The 18123-nt window shown below is 33.3% G+C and overlaps 2 protein-coding genes across 3 annotated transcripts in view; one reads left to right on the forward strand and one right to left on the reverse strand.

Annotated features, from left to right (window-relative positions):
- The window catches only part of b3galnt2 (beta-1,3-N-acetylgalactosaminyltransferase 2), a 25697-nt gene extending 21336 nt beyond the window's left edge, over positions 1 to 4361 (forward strand). Inside the window, exons 8-10 of the mRNA XM_073833650.1 lie at positions 216 to 375; positions 818 to 874; positions 3838 to 4361. Coding sequence (XP_073689751.1) covers positions 216 to 375; positions 818 to 874; positions 3838 to 3978 — 358 coding nt within the window. The 3' untranslated portion in view covers positions 3979 to 4361. The remainder of the gene's footprint in view (positions 1 to 215; positions 376 to 817; positions 875 to 3837) is intronic.
- Positions 4362 to 11642: 7281 nt separating this feature from the next.
- The window catches only part of LOC141326111 (geranylgeranyl pyrophosphate synthase-like), a 44998-nt gene continuing 38517 nt past the window's right edge, over positions 11643 to 18123 (reverse strand). For both annotated transcript variants that reach the window (XM_073834813.1, XM_073834812.1), the window contains exon 4: positions 11643 to 14682. In XM_073834813.1, the coding sequence (XP_073690914.1) occupies positions 13858 to 14682 (825 nt within the window). In that variant the 3' untranslated portion in view covers positions 11643 to 13857. The remainder of the gene's footprint in view (positions 14683 to 18123) is intronic.

Raw genomic sequence — 18123 nt, forward strand, 5'->3', positions numbered from 1 at the left:
TAATATGCCTTTTATCTAAAATTCAATTTTTTAAAGATTTTATTTTGCAGTTTTATATATATCATTTTTATAGTTCTATAACTTATTTGATATATTTAAAATTTTTTGGTGACAACCTTTTTCTGCTAAAAGAATCATTTGCATTTGTTTATCAGCATATCGCTAGAACTTGATAGGATATTTGATCTTATTGTCTTATTGTGAATATTTATCAGTTTCAGGCAGAATTGGGCCGTGGATCGTGTTGGTAAATGGCAGGAGCTGGAGTACGCGAGTCCAGCTTATCCAGCGTTCGCCTGTGGATCTGGATATGTGGTGTCTAGGGATCTGGTGGAGTGGCTAGCCAGCAATTCTCAACATCTCAAAGCTTACCAGGTCCCGTCCCGTACTCTTTTTTTTTTTTTTTTTTTTTTTATCTCCGTAATCCTCATGTCACTTACAGTTAAAAATATGATGTGATTGCCTGTTGAAATTACCCAGCATGCAGCTGTATGATAATACAAAACTTCAATGAACTGAAATCTATGCGTGCCACCATCAGCAGCTCATTGATAAGTGATGATTTCTTTTCCTAGCAGAGCATTGATTTGATGGCGTCTTTTGTTCTCCATGTCTGAGTTTAGTGAAGATGAGATCAATGCTTGCAGATACGGCAGTAACGATTTCATTCGCTCTAAATATCACACATTTGTTCTGGACGTTGAGTCTCTAATCTATTTGTCACTGAACCAAGAGAAATGCGGCTAAATGGCTCATCTGCTGATGATGTATACAGTAGCTTTATGATGTTTTTCAGGATATAAATGCTATTTTACAGGGTGAGGATGTGAGCATGGGCATCTGGATGGCTGCCGTTGGACCTCGCAAATATCAGGTGAAAAATATAATACTTTTTTTTTTTTAGTTGCAACCGACTGTTGTTTTGATTGCTGATTATTTTATTTTTTTGAACAGTAAGGTTTTTTAATGTTTTTTTTTTACGTTTCTTCTGCTCAGTAAAATTTGAATATTTTTTTTAAATGTAATTTATTTCTGTGATCAAAGCTGGGTTTTCAGCATCTTTACTCCAGTCTTCAGCGTCACATGATCCTTCAGAAATCATTCAAATATGCTGATTTGCTGCTCAAGAAACATTTCTGATTATTGTTATTATTATCATCAGCATTTAAAACATTTGAGTACATTTTTTAGTATTCTTTGATGAATAGAAAGATCCAAAGACCAGCATTTATATGAAATGAAAAGCTTTTGTAACATTATACACTAAACCATTCATACTTTAAATTGATCAAAAGGTGATGATAAATACATTTATAATGTTACAAAGGATTTCTATTTCAGATAAATGCTGAACTTCTGAACTTTCTGTTCATCAAAGAAGCCTGAACAAATCTACTCAGCTGTTTTTAACATAATAATAAAAAAAAAAAAAAATTTAAGCAGCAACAATATTAGAATAATTTCTAAAAGATCATGTGACTGAAGTAATGATGCTAAAATTTCAGCTTTGAAATCACAGAAAAAAAATTACATTTTAAAATATATGAAAATACTAAACACATATTTTAAGTCAAAATATTTCAAAATTGTACTGTTTTTGCTTTACTTTGGATCACATGGATGCAACATTTTATTATATATATATATATATATATATATATATATATATATATATATATATATATATATACAGTCAAACCCAACAGTATTCATACCCCTGGCAAATTCTGACTTAAAGTTACTTTTATTCACCCAGCAAGTTTTCTTTGACCGGAAATGTCACAGGCCTCTCCCAAAAGATAATAAAACGGTGGTTTTATTTTATTTCAAAAAAATTTCTGATCAGTCGTTTTCATTCACGAAAATAACCCTGAAAACCAGGTTCAAAATTCTTGTTTGATTTTGTTGACATTTTAGTAGGAATTTGGGATTTAGAATTTTTTTTTATCACCCTGTTTTTTTTTTTTTTTTTTTTTAAATAAATAAATAAAATAAATAAAAGGTTTTCTGTTTAATTTAGTCGCATTTTTGTTTTTGTTTTCACAGCCAAAATAAATATTATACATTTTCCCTAATTTACAGAAGACACCCACTAAAATGTCATCCAGTGTAACAATCTTGTCAGTCATATTTACAACAAAAATCAATTTATGACATTAAAAGATGAACTACTTTCACCCCAAATAATAATTAGTTCTAATTCTACATTTCTTTTTAAATTTGTCACTATCCTAGGTTTTTCCCAATTTGTCAGTAAGAATTTTTTCACTCTGTACACTGTACAAGAGGCATCATTGTGGAAAAAAAAAATATATTTCTCAGCTTTTATTTACATTTGAACAAAAAGTGGCATGTCCAAAATTATTCATACCCTTTGCAAACTGTCACAGTCTATGGGAAAATCCAAAGTTCTATACCATTCCAAATAGTCCAAGCTGTTCTAAAGCATCCTAATTAGCCTGATTCATTGGGAACAGCTGTTTTAATCAACTCAACAGAAAAACAGTCATGGCTAGACAAAGGAGCTCACTGAGGACCTGCGGCTGCGCATTGTGGCTGCTCACAAGTCAGGAAAGTGCTATAAGACCATATCTAAATGTTTTGAAGTTCCAGAGGCTCCAGTGCAAAGTTTAGGGCCGGGACTCGATTAAAAAATTTAATCTAATTAATTAGAGGCTTTGTAATTAATTAATCGAAATTAATCGCATTTTAATCGCATGTAAATATTTGACCTGAGAACAGTGAGAATTAAGAATTTTACATGGATTTTTAGTATACCATTGAATAATGACTCAATACATAAGCTTAAGCAACAAAATATTGCTTATTTTTGTTCAACCAAGTCCACCAGACCAGTACAATATTGCCATTAAATGTAGCAAGAGGCACGTTCTTTAACGAGTCTTTCATTCCGAGAACTCTGCTCTTGTGTTTGCTTAATTATGCATTTAAACGTTAATGACCAAACCTATCATTATAAAAGTTGCTGCACATGGAATATAATGCGGATAACATTTAAAAAATAGTTTTTATCAGGTTACACACTGATTATTTATCACTCAAACCCCTTTCTCTACCTGTCCGTTGGTCGCGTATATCCTCCATGTTTGTAGTTTTTTAACACTTTTTATGCGTGTTTGTAGTTCTAATCGAATCCTAGTTCACGGCGCAGTGTGTTGCGGGCAATATTAGCAGTTAAAAGTGTGCATTGATCGTTAAGTAGTAGACCATCCGGGAATCTTTGGAATACTTTTTAAACATACTACGATTTGGGACATACATTACTATTTAGGACGGACGTCTTTGGCTTGTCTGAACCACGCTAGTTTGTGCTCCAGTATAATCGGTCCGCCTAATCTCATCCAGTGAGAAACGTTCCGCGGTGCAAAACTTAGTGCGATTAAAATGCGTTAAAAAATTTTAACGCGTTATTTTTGTGTAATTAATTAATCTAAATTAACGCGTTAAAGTCCCGGCCCTAATTATTATTAAAAAACACAAGATGGATTTTTCTGAAAAACAGCGGGCAGATTAACTGTTCAGGACATGAGTTCATGAACAGCTATCACTAAATAAAAAAACACAGCTGTGGATCATTCAGATAACAACACAGTATTAAGATTCAAACATTTTTATCTATTCAGCTGTTATTTTCTCTTGTGGACTATACGTCAACTTCATCTATGTGCAATATCTTCTTCAGGTCAGTACTAAATAAAAAATACCATGCATTTTGTATGATCCCTCTTATTTTGCTAAAATAATTAACATTTTGCCGATTCTGAAAGGGGGATGTAAACTTTTGACCCCAGTTGTAATGTAACGTGTGTTGATCAGGATTCAGGCTGGCTGTGTGAGAAGGAGTGTTACGTGGACATGCTGTCATCGCCGCAACACTCGGCTCAGGAGCTGCGCTCGCTCTGGGACAGAAAGAGAAACTGCGGCGATCCCTGTGGCTGCGCCTGGACCGAACACTGACACCACATCCACGTCCACGTTGTGCATGTTCACAGTGAGACACTCGACTGACGGGTTGGAGATTTCTCTTCTTGTTTTCTTGACATTTTCCCCCACACGTCAATACGAGACACTAATCATGTTTACTTGTCCTTTATAAGCCTGCTCTGTTATTGGTCTCCTTCACACACCGGCTTTGTAGATCCACCACCAGATGTCAAATAAACACAGGGTTTGAGAATCGCCAGGGCAGCTTTACCTGTTCTTCCTCTTATTAAATGTCTTTGTTGCTTTATCGCTGCGAGTTCTTGAAGTCGCAAAGCACGCACATCCTTTTCACCGCTTTTATCTTAGCTGGAAGCCAAAATTGTTACACTGAAACGTTCATTTATGAACAATAAAACATTACAACAGGATGCAAATGTGTCTGTGTGCTGACAAATCCACATTGCAAGACACTACAGGTGAGTACAGTGTAAAATGTCTCTAAAAGATGTCACCGTACACCAGTTTATTGTTTATAAATGCAAATAATGCATTGATACATTAATGTGCATACATATCTAGAATAAGAATCTGAGCACAGGAAAAACCAGCAAGGTTATTATAGTTTTGCTTTTTAAAATTCATTTTATTTTAATACAGTTTTCAAATTTTTGCATTATAATTTAGTTTAGTTTTTATTAGTTTTATTAACAATTCAGGTTGCAGTCTTTATTATTTTTTTCACCACTGGGTGAGAACGTAATGATTACAAAAAACATTATTTATTTTTGATAATTATTATTTTAGTTTTTCAATAAAAGTTGTTTGTTTCATTTTGTTTTAGTTTTTCATTTATTTTGATGGTTTTATTTCAGTTTACAAAAATGTCTTCTGATCATTTTCATTTACGAAAATAACCTTGAAAACCAGGTTCAAAATTCTTGTTTGATTTTGTTGACATTCTAGAGTTGAAAGTTTGGAATTTTGGATTTAGAATTTTTTTTATCACCCTGTTTTTCTATATATATATATATATATATATATATAATTGTTTTCTGTTTAATTTAATTGCATTTTTGTTTTTCAGAGCATTTTCCCTAATTTACTGAAGATACCCACTAAAATGTCATCCAGTATAACAATCTTGTTAGTCATATTTACAACAAAAATCAATTTATGACATTAAAAGATGAATTACTTTCACCCCAAATAATAATTAGTTGTAATTCTACTTTTTTATTATTTGTCACTATCCTAGGTTTTTCCCAATTTGTCAGTAAAAAATTTTTCACTCATTTAAAACACAATACAATTTAATTAATTTAATTTAATTTTAATATGCACACGTCAGAATTTGCACATAGTTTGAATCGATACATAAATATCGTGTTACACTGAATGACAATGTAACATTATTACAACCAGATTTTGAATTTTATTCTCCAAAAACGTATTTGAAATCTTTAAAGTAGACACTTTACTTACATTTAATGTGCTTTCCGTGGACATAAAATCAAATTTCTTATATATGAACAAACCCATGTGCAATTAAATAAACACTTAAAGATATATTTTAGATGTTTTCTTTCCACTAGCCTGAAATGTATGTAATGTATTATGTAAGCACAATAGCCCAAAATTGACCTTTGCACGAAAAACAGTTTAGTGTTTTGCCTTAAAATGTCAAGTTTAACTAACAATTCTGGGACTTTAGTAAGATTCTTGGATATTAAAGTCTCTGGTGAACAAGTGTTTCATATTATTGCTGTTAAGCTTTAAAAAAAAACACTGTTGGCGGGAGGTGATAAGAGGTTAGGGAGCTAAAATCAAATGTTGTAATGTGGTTTGTTTCATGTTTAATGCGTCACTGCATCCAGATTTACCTCAAACATGGGAATGTCAGCAGTGAGCTCATAGTTCATGCTGCGCGCTGGTATGTGCCAAACTTTCTCATCGTTTCTCTCCACATGGAGTCAAGAAATTATATAAAACTGAAATGAGATATGATGCTCAGGCTGGATGTTTTTCCACATCTCCTCTTCTTTTCAGCGAACGCCCTTTCATAGTATTCCCTGAATCGTCTGTAAAGGAAAAAGATGCCCACAAGAGCTGAAGAAACGGCCTCGGAATAACCTGAGCGAAGTCATTCATCTGTTTCTGCGTGCTATTCTCAGTGCTTTTAGTGAACGGATGGAGAGATGAGCACTAAGAGCTTGTCCACAAACTATTCTTAGCAGTTTTGACAACACAGGCCTCTGGTTTCTCTTAATGCAGATCATTTCAGTTTAATGCCACCGTCTGGAGTCAGAATTATATAATCCCATAATTCATTCCAAACGAATCCTGGCATGTTTTAAAATTCCAACATTTAAAAATGCATTAAAAGTATATTAAATATAAACTGAAGAACTAGACAACCTAGTATGTTGGCTTGACAAAGACTCCGTTTGAAGTCTAATACAGTTTTAATACCTTTAGTCATTTGAAGGTTTAAATATGCAGTACTGTATGTAGGCCTCGCTAAGAGCTTGATAGGAAGTTTCCACATCGCTTGTAATGATTTTAAAAAGGACGTAAAGTGATGGGTGAAACGGAGCTTTTCAAAACCCTGAATCAGGTAAATAATAACTATGATTCACTGTTTTGAAGCTCCAATCGGATCGCGTATCACAAATCATTTGATTCAGATCAGGACCTTAAATAGAGTATCGTGAATCATTTGATTTAGATCGGGGATCGCGTATCACAAATCATTTGATTCAGATCAGGACCTTAAATAGAGTATCGTGAGTCATTTGATTTAGATCGGGGATCGCGGATCGCAAAATTATTTGAATCAGATCAGGAATTGCAGATCGTGAATCGTTTGATTTAGATCGGGAATTGCGAATAATTGATTCAGATCGGGAATCGCAGTTCGTGAATCATTTGATTTAGATCGGGAATCGCAGTTCGCGAATCATTTGATTCAGATCGGGACTTTAAATAGAGTATCATGAATCATTTGATTTAGATCGGGAATCGCGGATAGGGAATCATTTGATTCAGATCGGGACTTTAAATAGAGTATCGTGAATCATTTGATTTAGATCGGGGATCGCGAAATCATTTGATTCAGATTGGGACTGTAAATAGAGTATCGTGAATCATTTGATTTAGATCGGGGATCGGGAATCATTTCATTCAGATCGGGACTTTAAATAGAGTATCGTGAATCATTTGATTCAGATCGGGACTTTTTTAAGTAAATAAAATGCTACGGTATTGTTGGTCCTATCGTCAGCCTGCAAGATTGCAGATATATGACATTATCATTATTGTGCTCATTTATTTATTTACTCACATGCTCGAAACCATAAGGCTAGTGAAGCTATCTACACTGTATGATGAATAAATGTCTTACCACACACTGCACATCTACGACGCGGCTCCGACGTGTCCAGGGATGATCACTAGTCAATGTTCGTGTTTACATCAGCCATGGCTCTGCCTGTGTTTCGACCCCCTATACCGCACACGTCAATGGTGCGGCTCCAGCACGGCTACCAGAGCAGTTCACGGACACTTTAGTCAAAGCTGGCGTTTATACGAGCCGACCTGTAGCTCGCCGAAGCATCCCAGAAATGGCTGTCCATAATACATGGCTAAAGTTATGCAAATCCACCCACCAACGAATTGAATTTCCATAGGCAGAATTTACGTCGTGATGTAATAACATCCGGTAAACAAACGCTGTAGTTCAAAGGAGCCATTCATTGTAGTTTTTGAAAAGGGACTTTGAGATTAGTAACTTTGTGATTTGTAAATTTGTAGATGTTTTTATGCCTAAACACACACACCATACACCGGCTAAAGTTCAAAATGTGAACAAGCATATAGGACCCCTTTAAATCAGGGGTTCAAGAATCATTGGATGTAGATCCGACCTTTGCGTTTTGATTCAGATCGGGAGTTTAAATCGCGGATCATTTGATTTAGAGCTTCAGAGCGGGTACCGAATCATTTTGCGAATTGATTGATTCGTGATCCGCGCTCCTATAGTACCGATCTGAAATGATGGTTCGCCAATCACTTGATTCAACTCAAGACTCATCAGCACACAAACAACCCATCAAGCTGACGGTCTGCAGCTGCAGCTAGTTTTGCACTCATCCACAACAATCCATTACCCTTGTAATATTGTGTTTTCGGGTAAAATGTTTAGCTTTTATTCATATTGAAAGCTGAGGACCGTGTTTGAGATGAGAAGAGGCTGAGCTAATACTAAAGCAGCGGATGGTTTTTCAGGTGAGTTAAATCAAAATCTATTAGACCACCATATGAACATAGCAATCCTGCGCCCATAATCAAACAGCATCGTTTAAGTTATTTGACAGGCTGAATGTAAACATAGCTTATTTTTGTTGTGTTTAATTTCTAAGGGGTATTTTCAACATGTTATTGGCGAAATCATTGACCGCGACGTTAAACCTAAACAGCCTTGAACGGTCTGTGGCGTTGTTTTCATTAAAATAATTAGAATTAAAAATAATAAAATAAAATATATTAACACGGATTGCAAACGTTGATCAAAATGTTGTATAAAACCACTATCACAATTGCTTAATATTAAGTTACTTACATTTTAAACACAATAAAATGCAATGAAATGAGATGCAATGAAAATAGCCAAAGTTATACCTCTGTTTAAAACCGGGAGCAAACACCACTTCACAAACTATAGGCCAGTTTCTTTACTACCACAGTTCTCAAAAATACTAGAAAAACTATTTAATAGCAGATTAGATGCATTTTTAGAAAAGCACCAGCTACTAGCTGAAAGTCAATATGGTTTTCGCTCAAATAGATCCACATCTCTTGCATTAATTGAATCTGTAGAGGAAATCACAAATGCAATTGATAAGAAACATTTTGCACTAGGATTATTTATTGATTTAAAAAAAGCATTTGACACAATTGATCATGATCTATTAATTTTTAAATTAGAACGGTCGTATGGCATCAGGGGAGTAGTACTAGATTGGATCAAGAGTTATCTAAATATGAGGCGTCAGTTTGTGAAATTGGGGGATTGCTGTTCTTCATGTCTGGACATTGCTTGTGGGGTCCCCCAGGGGTCAGTACTGGGGCCAAAATTGTTTATTTTATATATCAATGATATGTGTAAGGCATCTAAGATATTGAAATTAGTTCTATTCGCTGATGACACTAATATTTTTTGTTCAGGAAATGAGTTAAGGCAATTGCAGGAGGTCATTATGAAAGAAATGATCAAATTAAAAACATGGTTTGATTATAATAAATTGTCTTTAAACTTGTCTAAGACAAAATTTATGCTGTTTGGAAATTATAGAAATGATAAGGTACATATAGCAATTGACGGGGTGGTTATTGAGAGAGTATCTGAAATAAAATTCCTTGGAGTCACTATTGATGATCAAATGAATTGGAAATCACATATTAAACATCTTCAAAATAAAGTATCAAGGAGCATCTCAGTAATTAATAAAGCAAAATCATTTCTTGATCATAACTCACTCCGCATTCTCTACTGTTCACTAGTATTACCATATTTAACCTACTGTGTTGAAGTCTGGGGCAATAATTATAAGAGCACACTGTACCCATTAACTGTTCTTCAAAAAAGAGCAGTGCGAATCATTCACAAGGTTGGATACCTGGATCATACTCATTCACTTTTTCTACAGTCAAAAATGTTGAAATTTACTGACATTGTACAATATCAAACTTTACAAATAATGCATAAGGTTAAAAGTAATAAGCTTCCAGGGAATATTCAACAATTATTTGATTCAAAAGAGGGGCATTATACTTTAAGGGGACAATTTAATTTCAAAAGGCTTAGAAACAGAACAACTATAAGAGGTTTCAGCTTATCAATTTGTGGGGTGAGGCTATGGAACAGTTTGAATGTGGAGTTAAAGCAATGTCCAAACATAATACAGTTCAAAAAAAGGTATAAACAGATGGTTTTCCAACAGTATAAGTATGAAATTGGGTGGTAAGGTGGAGATGTTGTGGCTGTTTGTGCATCTATGTATGTTCATGCTTGTGCTGTTTGAGCATTTATGGATGAAGACTTGTGAATAGGGCATATGGATGTTTATGTATATATGGAAATTTGTATGTATTATGTATGTGGGTATGTTTGTATATGTGTATGTATATTTGCATATATAAAGATGTGTATGTATATGTGTGTGTATTTATGTGCAGGTATATGTATATATCTGTGTATATGTTTGGGGGTGTATATGTTTGTATACAGTATATGTATGTATATACTTCAGCTCTAGTAAATACTAACTAGTAACTTGTTTTCCTTTAACTGTATGATTTAGTGAGAGGGGGTGGGATTAAAAAAGTGAAAACTTCTTCCCACTCCTTTTCAAATATGCTAAGAAGAAAAAAAAGAAAGAAAAAGAATATATATAGGAAGATCGTTGTTTTTTTTTTTGTTTTTTTTTTTTTTTTTTGCTGTCTTGTTGACATGTTTCTTGCATATTTGAAATAAAATGACAATCAATCAATCAATCAATATTGTATGTTTTTGCTTTACGTATTTGCCATTAAAGGTATTCATTTCCTTACTGAATGAATCGCGTGTTTGAACGAATCGACTCAAATGACTCGCTCATTAAAAACTAGTGACTTACCGACTCCTACTGGGGGTTTTAGCTTTAAACTGTATTTACAAATGATTTATTTTTCATCCTTTCGTTATATGTCTGTTACGGCTGTCAGTCAATTAAGTAAACAAATCCTAAGTCAAGAAATGGTGCTTTTTAGATTTGAAGCATCATCAAAACACTTCAGTAGTGTTAGTTACTTGAACAAACCTCTAACTATACATTAATTCGTTTGAGCATATTCATCTTTAAACAGATTTCATTTTCTGTTTTCAGTACAGTTCAGAACAATTATTCTACAAATGCATTTATATAACATGCATAAATGGCAAGAACAAAGCAGCATAATGTAATGAGATGAATAAAACCTGACTCTTATTGCCCTGCTCTGTTGCTTTTGTCTTTTGCGCCACTAAGTGGTTGATTGTGTTCTATCTTTTCATAAGATGCAAGATCAGACCTGAAAATGCAAATGACTTGGAAAAATTGGTAAACATAGTACACCAAAATGCATAACACAATTATTCATAAAGTAAATCTATTCATGCATGCAATACACTACCAGTCATGTTGATTTTTTTTATTTTTAAGATGGTCTCTTCTGCTCTCCAAGCCTGCATTTATTTGATCCAAAGAACAGAAAAAAAACAGTAACTTTTTTTTCTTCATATTTTTACTATTTAAAATAACTGTTTTCTGTTTGAATAAATGCTTTTAAGGAAGCAAATCTAAATATTAGAATGATTTCTGAAGGATCATGTGACTGGAGTAATGATGCTAAAAATGTAACTTTGATCACAGAAATAAATTATGTTTTAAAACATATATAATGGAAAGCAGTTATTTTCAGTAGTAAAAATATTTCCAGATTTTACTGCTTTTGTTGTGCTTTGAATAAATGCAAATAAATGCAGGCTTGGTGAGCAGAAGAGAAGAGAAAATCTTACTGTTCCAAAACTTTTGACTGGTAGTAGATAAAGAGTTTTCTCTGATTTGATGAAAAGAACAACATCACAAAACACATTTGCAGGAGACTGAAGTGTATGAAAGTGTTTATTCATAGAATAGTTATAATAAAAAAAAAAGCAAATATAATGGTGAAATCTGATAAACGCACACACAACAGTATTTGTTCAAAGGTAAAACCCAGTGACTGACCTGTCATTAATCAAACATGTGAGATCTCATATTTGTTCACTATTTCAGAGGTATTTGAGCATGTGACCGATAAATATCAGCTGCAAAAATGTAAAAGGACATTAACTTGAAGGAGTGTTTAAGCATCCACTGATGAACGTAAGGCCTTGTCACTGTCACAGCACCCGATAAGACACAAATCAACAACATACAGGTTTAGATGCCATTACACTATTCACCTGGCAAAAGACATTCATCTCTTGTTTAATAATATTTTAATGAGAAATAGAATTCACAACAAATGTCACATTTCACACCAAAATCATAACAAAAAACCCTACCGCTCAGAATTTTGCGATCAGTGAGATTGTTAATTTTTTTTAAAAATTTTATACACTCTTTAAGGCTGCATTTATTTGATCAAAAATACAGAAGAATTATTAGAGTTTAAAATAATGGTGTTCTATAATAATATATTTTAAAATATAATTTATTATAAGCTAAATTTATCAGCCATTACTTCAGTTTTCACTGTCACATGATTCTTCAAAAATCATTCTAATATGCTGATTTATTATTAGAATTATCAATGTTGGAAACAGATTTTTTTTTTTTTTTTCATGGAACGTGCTTCTTTTTTCAGGATTCTTGATGAATACAAGAATTTATTCAAAATCTAAATCTTTTCTAACAATCTAAATATTTGCTATCACTTTTTATTAATTTAAAGCATCCTTGGTGAATAAAAGTATTAATTTCCTTCAAAAAAGAAAGAATAAAAATGACTTAGATGGTAGTTTACATTGTTACAAAATATTTCTATTTTAAATAAATGCTGTTCTTTTCAACTTTTTATTTGTTAAAGAATCCTGCAAAAATATAATCACAGGTTCCAACAAAATATTAAGCAGCACAACTGTTTTAAAAAATTAATAAATAATAAATCAGCATATTAGAATGATTTCTGAAGGATCATGTGACACTGAATACTAGAGTAATGATGCTGAAAATTCACCTTTGTATCACAGGAATAAATTACATTTTAAAATATATTTACATCGAAAACAGTTATTGTAAATTTAAATAATATTTCACAATATTATATTTTTTTCTATTTTTTTTTTATCAAACAAATGCAGCCTTGATGAGCAGAAGAAACATCTTAAAAAAAAAAAAAAAACGTTTAAAATCGTAATGATCCCAAACTTTTGAATGTAAATAATTGTAGAAGTTTCCATTTGCTTAAATGCATTTCTTGTCAAAATATCATTACAATTAAGAATATTCTGCCTCCAAATTGTGTCTTGACCTTTTTAATTATTCACAGTGGTGATTATCATTTAGATTTTCACTAGATTGATTTAAATATGACTAAAGGAAGCACAACAGACACTTAAATATAATAATAATAATAAAAATAATAATAATATCTTAAATTAATTGTGGTTATTATTATTATTATTATTATTGTCATGAAAATAATTGTACAATGCCAAAAAAAGCATAAATTGACTTTTGAAAAAGCAAAACAATGTATTTCTGACAGTTAATGAAGTATTAGTGATAATCATTTGTATGGTTTTTTGCATTTTAAAATTAATAATATTATAAACAATTATTATTATTTCAAATAACTGTCATGAAAATAGTCACCATATATATATATATATATATGAAGAGTTTATTTGCAAAAAATAATTTTTTTGTTGTTTCTATTGTTTTATTTATTATTTAGTTTATTTGTTAAAAACAGAATCATCTATTTTTGCAAATGAACTCTTCATACATATACATTTATAGGTAAGGTAAAGAACCATAAAATTGGCGTAATTGTTTTAGCACAATTTATTTTGCTTTGATTTTGTGGTGAAATTTTGTTGTTTAAACAATATGGTTTTATCTGACTGTTTATGTCATTTATTTTGTAACAAGCAGCATCTGTCGCTGTTAGATGCAGATTACAGTACATTGTCATTTTAACACCAAATACTGAACAAATATTTCTAAGAGTTCCTGTTACACTTCAGTTACAACGGCACGAAATATAAATGAAACTAAACAGACTTTAGACTGAAGGCGATGTGCTGTGGAGTCAAAGTAACAGTACAGTTTAAATCACAGCGCAAACTCATTGTTTCGATTGGCCGGCTGCAGCTCCGCCTCCGAGCTCTTTTGATTGGCCGGTCAAAGCTCCGCCCTCTGGCTCTTTATGCATGCGACTCAGATGCTGCACCAAGGCCTCCAGTTCAGGATTCCCCCCGAGCTCCGAGATCAACCGATAGGCCTCGGCTTCCAGATCGATCAGCGTCTGACGGGTGTAAGCGAACGAGCCCACCTTCTCCAAATAGTCCACGCAGTAGCGTTTGATATCCACGTTCTCGGTGCGCTGCCGCAGGATGTTCTGCACCTGCGTGCTCTTGGGCTGCGACCAGATGGCGTGAATGGTGGGGAACGAGAACTTGCCTTCCGTCAGGTCTTCGCAGAAGCTCTTGTTTTCGCTGTACTCTTTGGAGTACAGGTTGGCGTAGTCGTCCCGTATCTGGAAGAAGAGTCCCAGGGTGTCCAAAAGCGGTTTGAGATCTCGTTTCCAGTCGGAGAAGAGCTGCATGAGGCCCACGGCGAGGCCGAAGAGGCCGCCGGTTTTCTGCAGCACCATGCCGCGGTACTCGGCCTCGCTCGGGCAGGTGTAGGTGTCCCGCCAGTGGATGTCCAGACCCTGGCCGCGGTGCAGCTCCAGCAGCTGACGGGTGAACACGTGCACGGCTTCGGGGTGCGCTAGCGTCAGCACCTTCTCCAGGCCTAGGAAGTAGACGTAGTTGGCCGAGTTGATGACCGACGGCACGCCGTAGATGCTGTGGGCCACCGGGAAACCGCGCCGCAGCTTTGAGCTGTCTTCAATGTCGTCGATCAGCAGACTGGCGTTGTGTAGCATCTCAGTCACCTCGATAATCACCTAGGGATTGAAAAAAGATCATCAATATAATAATGCCAAATCACTAATATTCAGTCTAAGGTGTTTTACAGGTAGAAATAGAGTACCAAATCACGCAAACCTCTGGAGGAGAAACATGCATTTCGCAGATTTGATCTATTGCATTGCATTTGTAGTGTAAACCGACAGCTTTATATGTGACCTGATCCAGCAAAATTGAGATTTTTGTATATAAGCTTTAGACCAGTTGTCCCCAAACTAAGGCCCGGGGGCCGAATGCGGCCCGCCCCTGCATTTTGACCGGCTCTCTGAACAATGCCAGAGACATATTTTGAAAATGTAATTTTAAATATGTTTTACTTATATCATGTCGGTATTTGATGATAAACGTTGGCTTTCAAACTAAAATTTCCCTTAGTTATTAACATAGGTATAATTATTTGTTAAATTCACTAACAGAATGGTACATTCAACGTAATGTGTCATCGCGATTGAACAAGTTTTTCTCGGTTGGTTGTGCATCTTTTTCTTCCACACTTTTTTTCTTCAACTCAACTTACTGTTAACATGCTTGGATGCAGCACTCTGTGAACAGCCAGCTTCTTTGGCAATCAATGTTTGTGTCTTCTGGACAACTGTCAGATCAGCAGTCTTCCCCATAATTGTGTAGCCTAGTGAACCAAACTGCGAGACCATTTTGACGGTTCAGGAACCTTTGCAGTTGTTTTGAGTTGATTGGCATGTCACCATAGTCTAATTTGTTGAGATAGTGAATTGGTGGGTTTTTGTTAAATGTGAGCCAAATCATCAAAATTAAAGAAACCAAAAGAACCACTTAAACTAGTTCACTCTGTGTGCATTCAATTTGATCTGATATATGGTATTTTTGAACACTTCCTATGTTGATCTGCCTCCTTAGGATGAATCACTTGTATTCCCAATTGTAAGTCGCTTTGGATAAAAGCGTCGGCTAAATGAATAAATGTAAATGTAATTTATTTAATACACAAGTTTCACAATTTGCGTTGAATTACTGAAATAAATGAACTTTTCCATGACATTCTAATTTACTGAGAAGCACCTGTATATCTTTTGAAAAGAAATAATCATTTATCTGTCTGGTACATAAAAAATAATAAACTATTCTAGCATTAAAAGGTATAATAAATACAGGTAAAATCATAATAAATTAATAATAATAATAATAATAAGTCAGTCAATAATAGTCGGCCCATGGAACTTTATTTTATAAACCAACCCGGCCCCCCATTAAAGAAAAGAAAATGATGTGGCCCGCTCAGAAAAAAGTTTGGGGACCCCTGCTTTAGACCATAAGCTTTAAAATGATATCCTATTCAGAGCCCAACCTTGAACGGTTTTAAAGATATACCCATTTGAATTATGGTCATCTGCTCTCTTTTTCCAATTGAAAACCTGAGAAAAACGCTTTTTAATTTTTTTTGCCCGTTTTTTGTTGATATCTTTTAAAATACAACGCATTTAACAGGATAAACTATTTATTTTACATCTTAATTTGACCAAAGACATTTGTGTGTGTGTGTATATATATATATATATATATAAATAAATGCTATTAAATCAGGCTGAAGCTCAAATTATTTTAAAGTATTTATTTAAATAAAACTTTGCGTATACACGCAATCACAGTGAACAGAACTCTATAAAAAAGATATACAGATTCTATATCAAGTTTCAACTGTCTGTTTTTTTGCATTTTTAAACTTGCCCAGATGTTTTACATTTAAAACAGTTAAAATTAAATGATCAATTTAAAATATTAGAATATATAACATAGTATTCATGAATATAGCCTGATTTAAAGTATAAAATTTTAACTTTTTACATGCAACAATCATCAAATCTAAATGTTACAGCCGACTGCATAAAAACAAACAAACAAAAAAACATTACATTTAAACCAAGATTTCATTTTGGAAGATGACAAATGAGAATAATTTAAAAATTACTTTAATATAAATGTATAACTTTATTTTAACAATTAAAATATTATATTAGTACCATTCAAATTAAATTTAAAATATATTTATTCATTATACTTTCTAATATTAGAATATAAAATACTTTGATAATGGTAATTACATCAATACTATTCAAATTACATTTAATTAAAATATATCATACATTATTTTATCTTGTAATTTATATAATTACAATATCCATTAATACTATTAGAATTACATGTAATCATTTCAAAATTAAAATAATAACATTAAAGGAGAAGTTCACTTCCAGAACAAAAATTTACAGATAATGTACTCACCCCCTTGTCATCCAAGATGTTCATGTCTTTCTTGTTTAAGTCGAAATTATGTTTTTTGAGGAAAACATTTGAGGATGTCTCTCCATATAGTGGACTTCAATGGTGCCCCCGAGTTTGAACTTCCAAAATGCAGATTCAATGCGACGTCAAAGGGCTCTAAATGATCCCAGTAGGGGAAGAATGGTCTTATCTAGCGAAACAATCAGATATTTTACACAAAAATTTACAGTTTATATACTTTTTAACCTCAAATGCTGGAACTTGACTAACTGTCATGAACCATAATACACAGTGGACACAGAGCTAGACAAGATGAGGGTTAAAAAGTAAATAAATATTGTACTTTTTTAGAAAATAACAGATCGTTTTGCTAGATAAGACCCTTCTTCATCGGCTGGGATCATTTAGGGCCCTTTGAAGCTGCATTTAAACTGCATTTTGGAAGTGTACCATCCTGAAGTGTTTTCCTCGAAAAACATAATTTCTTTACAACTGAAGAAAGATATTAACATTTAGATATGAATGAGAAGAGATGGATGTTAATGTCAGGGAAATCCACAGATGTGTTTTGAATTGTAATAGATGTGAAGGCCTGCAGAGGGCAGCAGTGGCTCACGCTGCACTAGATAGTGTTTACTATCAGGGTGTGTCTGAAATGCAGACTAACATTCCTGTGTATTCAGTGAAGGTCTGCGCAGATGCATCATGCATCTAGACTTTCATAGGAAGCAAATATGAATGCATTGTGCATTATTGCATCTTTGAATATGCAATTATTGTAGGTAACAGGTGCTTGACTAAAACTACAGAAACTTTGGTTTGGTTACACACAAATATATAATACTCTCAGGCCGACATAGAATATGAATAGATTCATAATGAAATATTTGCTTAATGTTTTTGAAAAGATCTAAAATTATAATTATTTACAATTTAAATATGCATAATGCATAAAAATGGAAATGCATTTAAAATGCATAAAATCATTTTAATTTCATTAAAGTAATTTATTTAAAAAAGACCATGTAATATGTATAAATGTAAATATTATTATTAGTAAACCATTTATTTAATTGCATTTTTGCAATTAAGCTGCGAAACGAATGATCACGATTAATCGAGTCAAAATAAGTTTGCAAAATAAGCAAAAAAGTTTTTTG

This window comes from Garra rufa, chromosome 2 (assembly GCF_049309525.1).
Source record: "Garra rufa chromosome 2, GarRuf1.0, whole genome shotgun sequence".
Taxonomy (NCBI): Eukaryota; Metazoa; Chordata; class Actinopteri; order Cypriniformes; family Cyprinidae; genus Garra; species Garra rufa.